Below are 4,573 nucleotides of genomic sequence, written 5' to 3'. Positions count from 1 at the left end.
AAGTGTGTGTGTTTTTTTTTATTATGAATAACAGTGTATATTTCATTTATATATTATATTTGCAGATGCAATAAGTGCGACGGGTGGTGGCCAGAACACCATAATATGGTTAAGCATAGGCCATACTGCATTATTAAAAAAAATAATGCAGAAGAAATGGAGGTGGAGAATATTGAAAGGCCTCCAAAAAGGAAAATGTTTAATGGGGGCGCATTGTCATTAAAAAGACAATTTTGGTGATAGAAGGTAAATATATATATATATAACTAACTAACAACTATATAAATATATATATATACATATATATATTATTATATACAAATAATAAGAAATTAAATTTTTTACAGCCCACCACCCAATATATAATTGAGGAGGACGTCATCTGTTAACAACAACAGCTGATGTGCAGCCAACTTCACGTTCACGCATTCTTGTTTTTGTTTGGAACTCAGATACATATGTTCGTTGAGGTTCTTATGCTTATCTTTAATTTAATTAGGCTAATTTTATGAGAAAAACAAATGTGGCAAATATTATAATAAAAATATTATAAACATGGAATCAGCTTAAACAAATGTTGCAACAACGATTGAATATTTTGCTTCCAACTCCTATGACGCTAATCCCAAGATTAAACATAAAAAAAATAAAATGCGATCATGACTGCATCACTGGAAATTGGAAGCAAAGCTTTTTGGACATTAATAAGTCGCATAAAATCATAGTGACTGATGAATCGTGGAATTAATGTCAGATTTATTTCGTTAAATCATAGAATATTTAAGATTTAAGTAATGTTGTTTGGGCAACTTTAAAAGAAACAACTTCACGGCTTCAAATTTCATTTCGGAGTGATAATGCGCTTTCATGGTTAGGGGTGGTCAGTTAGGCGATAGTTGTAGGGCTGTCACCCTTCGTCAGTCATTCAGTGTTGCTCTACTACATTAATAAGTTGTTAAAAACGCAAACATGAAATGAGCAAGAAAATATAATAAACAAAATGTGTTCGTTTAAATAAAATATTGAATAAAATATATTTGCTGAAAATATTAATAAAAATGTACTAAACAGCTGCTACATTTTCATTATCTTCATAGACATTAAGCTATAAGCTAAGGTATTAATATTTTAAATATTTTCTTCTAAGCGCTGAGCTTGAACTCTGAATGAGTGAAATTGCACAAATTATTTCAGTAAATAGCTGTTATACTATTTTCTAATATTTGAGCAAACACTTCAAAACTAGTTACAGTTTACAAATAATATTTTCTCATGCTACTTTTCCGGTCGTTCTCACACATTTCCAGCACCAGCATAGTTCTAATTGTTTGCACTGGCAGCCAAACTATTTACAAATATGATTATGATGTTTAGTTGCCACATTGCAAGTTGACCACTTCAATTGAATTACATATGTACACACACTCGGAGCAATGTGCTTGCCACTTGCTGTGGCAAGAACTGAGTGCTTTGCATAGCAAGCAAGCAAATACATTTAATGGTCTCAAGCATTGAGTTTACTTATGCGAAGAGCTTATTGGAAATTAGAGTGAGCAAAAATATACAAAGAATAAATTTGCCAATTAGCTTTGACGCTGGCAAGTCAAAAGAATGAAATGAATGTTGACACGCCAGTTGAGAACAAGCAGCTGAGCGCTAAGGTGTTTTATATATGTGTGGCTGGTTGGCTTTAAGTAGCGCCCTGCATGGCATTGACCAGCTCAGTTGCTCACGCATCTTCGACGGCTACGCAACAAGTGCTGCTGACGCTTAGAATTACCAAGAACTGGTTTCAAAATGCTGCTGTGGCTGCTGCAAGTGTCGTTAGTGCTGTCGATGTGCAGCTTGTTGCACGCTGAGGAGCCGACTACGCTGGAGGACACGGAGGTGGGACGGGCGCTTTACGATCAGCGGCAAACGGGTAAATACAACATACATGTGAGCATCAAGGATGTGGCCATCATTGAGGTGGATCAGAACGAGCTGGCAGATGTAAGTAGCGTGGCTAGCGCAAAGCGAAAGCTAAAAATAAACTTTTTATTAGGAAACCTATAACGAGGCGGACGATGATTATTACTACGATGATAGTGCGTTGACTATCAAGCCTATTAAATTTAGCACTGAAGCGAGCACAACAACAACAACTACCAGCACTGAGCTGCCAGCAACAACAACAACAGCAGCAGCAACAACTGTAGCCATACCCACGCCCAGCAGCAACATGAGCTCGTATAGCGCCAAACTCTTGGCTGATATTGCTGCCGCTGCTGCCGCACAGCGCAGCAGGCCAAAGGCAAATAATTTGATTATTATGAGCAACACGCCCAACGCCAGCACGCCGGCTGCAGCACCCAGCGGCATTGCCAAATGGTTGCAAGCACGCTCCAAAGATGAGCCCATTACTAGCTCCAGCACCAGCACCACAGCTGCGCCGCTTGCTGCGCTGCTAGATTACACGCCCGCCCAAGGTCACGACTCGCCCATTTTCAAGTTCAAGGTGCAACGTGGCGGCCATTCAGCTGAAGCAGCTGCCACACGCTGTCGCAGTCATCAGTATCGCGATGCGCAGGGCAAATGCCGTGCCAAGCGTTCCGGCTCCGTACTGTAAGCCGCAACTTTAGAAACATAATCAGCTTATCATTTATTTGCTCTCTCTCTCTCTATCTTTTGTTTTTTATCACTGTAGAAGAAAACTGTTTGGCATGCTGGTGTCGCTGCCCTTTGCCGGCAATCGACGTGGTCTCGGTCATGGCCTGCAGATATCACCACAAGCTGAGGGTTAATGACTCAGCAGATCTTAGCATTTAAGTAGTTTAAGTTTAGTTAACTAACAACAACTTTGACTGAAGCATAAAAAAACAAAACTTGGCTCAACAAGCAACCTAATTTGAATTATTGATTTGTCTATTTAATTTGCCATTACATATGCGGGCTAATCAATTGTTTGCTTGCAAATCCTTTGCTAATTGGTTCAATAAAGCAAACACAAGCTTGCGTATGCTTAATATTTAATAAATATTTATATACATGCAAATGACTCTAAGCTGTAAGCAATTAATTTCAACGGAATAACAACATTTTAAGCTTGTCGAAAATATGCTGTTAAATTATTTATGCAAAATGCACAACAAACAAAAATAAATCAAATAGCTTAGCTGCAATAATAATATCACTGTCATAAAAGTAACTTTTTTTACTTGCTGTCAGCCGGCATAAGTAGAATGTTGATTGATATTTTGAGCAGTTGTTTTTATTATGAAAATTAATTAAGTTTTGTAATTGTAACCATTACGACTTTGAACTAATTCAGAGTTGTGTATAAAAAGTTTATTTTTCAGCATAAAAAATGTTTTACCTAAAGCTTGCTTACGTTATTGAAACTTTTGCTATATAACTAAAAATAAAACCTTTAAACTTTAAATTTTGCTAAGCGCTAAAGCTTCAAACGACTATATTACACAATTTTCTAAATAAATAAAAGCAAGAGCTAGGTGTAGTTTAGGCTGCCCCAAAAATAAAGCAACAAACAAACGTTAAGCTGCATTGTTTATATATTTTGAATTTACAAATATTTTTGCAGCTCTGGCAACTTTAATTTTCTGCTGTTGGCTTAAAAATTGTGGGATTTGCTCACAGCCTTTATATAGTATTTAAAAGCTGCATAAATATTATTAATTAAACTTTAAAAGCTTTACTAATATGCTAAAGCCCAAATACGTGCCCTTAGCAAAACCAACGTAATTAATTTATTGTCTTCAAATCAAGAGTTGATTGCACAAAGCTGCAGCTTAAAACAATTGTAGGGCAGCTAATCTACACACACACACATACAGGCACACATATGTATGTATGTGTATGTGTGTGTTTGTTTGTGTGTGTGTGTGTGCAATCCAATTGGTAGTCCATTAGCAAAGCACCTGGACTACTAAATATGCCAAACGGGGCAACGCTGTAAGATGATTTGCATGACGAGAGTGGAATAATTAGTGGGCGTGGCACGGGCGCCTCATTTGCATGCTCTGCTCGCAGTGCAAGAATGCAGAATGCAAAATCAGCATTTCTCTCATTAGATAGAAATGCACTAAAAATTAGATTAATTTCAAATGAAATTTCAGCCACACCCATTCACTGCCAGAGCCATGTCCAGTTAGGAGACGCACTGGCAACACTTTAACTCAGTGGGAGGTGGCGCATTTGTAATTAGTTTTAGCCACAAACATTTCAAGTCTTGAAGGCAACGCCGAGCGAAAAACTTGGAATCTACAAGCTCAGCACTAAGGCCTGGACATGCCAGCCAAGCCAAGATAGAAAAGTGCGGGCATAGAAAAAAATGTATATAGCGCCATAGTTGGGTGGGATGGGGCGTTGCGGGGGCTGGGCTGTGCTGTAAGTGTGACCCATATGAAGTGTATAAATTGCACTTCATCATGAATTTATTATCAGCGCAGCTGCAGCTGCCACAGCACACACACAACCAGGTGCAAACAACAACAAGGAAGGAGCAAGGAGCAAAAATAAAAATTAGTAAGCGCAAGGCCAGTCCCCGCTCTGCTGACCGACCAGAAATATTTAC

The 4,573-nt window shown here is 38.2% G+C and overlaps 1 protein-coding gene across 1 annotated transcript; it reads left to right on the top strand.

Annotated features, from left to right (window-relative positions):
* The first annotated feature begins 1,743 nt into the window (after nucleotides 1–1,743).
* On the top strand, nucleotides 1,744–2,783 carry LOC108594794. Its single transcript, XM_017979933.1, has 3 exons — nucleotides 1,744–1,992; nucleotides 2,045–2,604; nucleotides 2,687–2,783. Exons 1-3 carry the CDS (start codon nucleotides 1,798–1,800, stop codon nucleotides 2,781–2,783), a joined length of 852 nt encoding a protein of 283 aa, XP_017835422.1. The 5' UTR covers nucleotides 1,744–1,797.
* The last annotated feature ends 1,790 nt before the right edge of the window (nucleotides 2,784–4,573 follow it).

Source organism: Drosophila busckii, chromosome 2R (assembly GCF_011750605.1).
Source record: "Drosophila busckii strain San Diego stock center, stock number 13000-0081.31 chromosome 2R, ASM1175060v1, whole genome shotgun sequence".
NCBI lineage: Eukaryota > Metazoa > Arthropoda > Insecta > Diptera > Drosophilidae > Drosophila > Drosophila busckii.
Note: the sequence above shows the minus strand (reverse complement) of the source record. Positions and strands in the feature narration are given on the sequence as shown.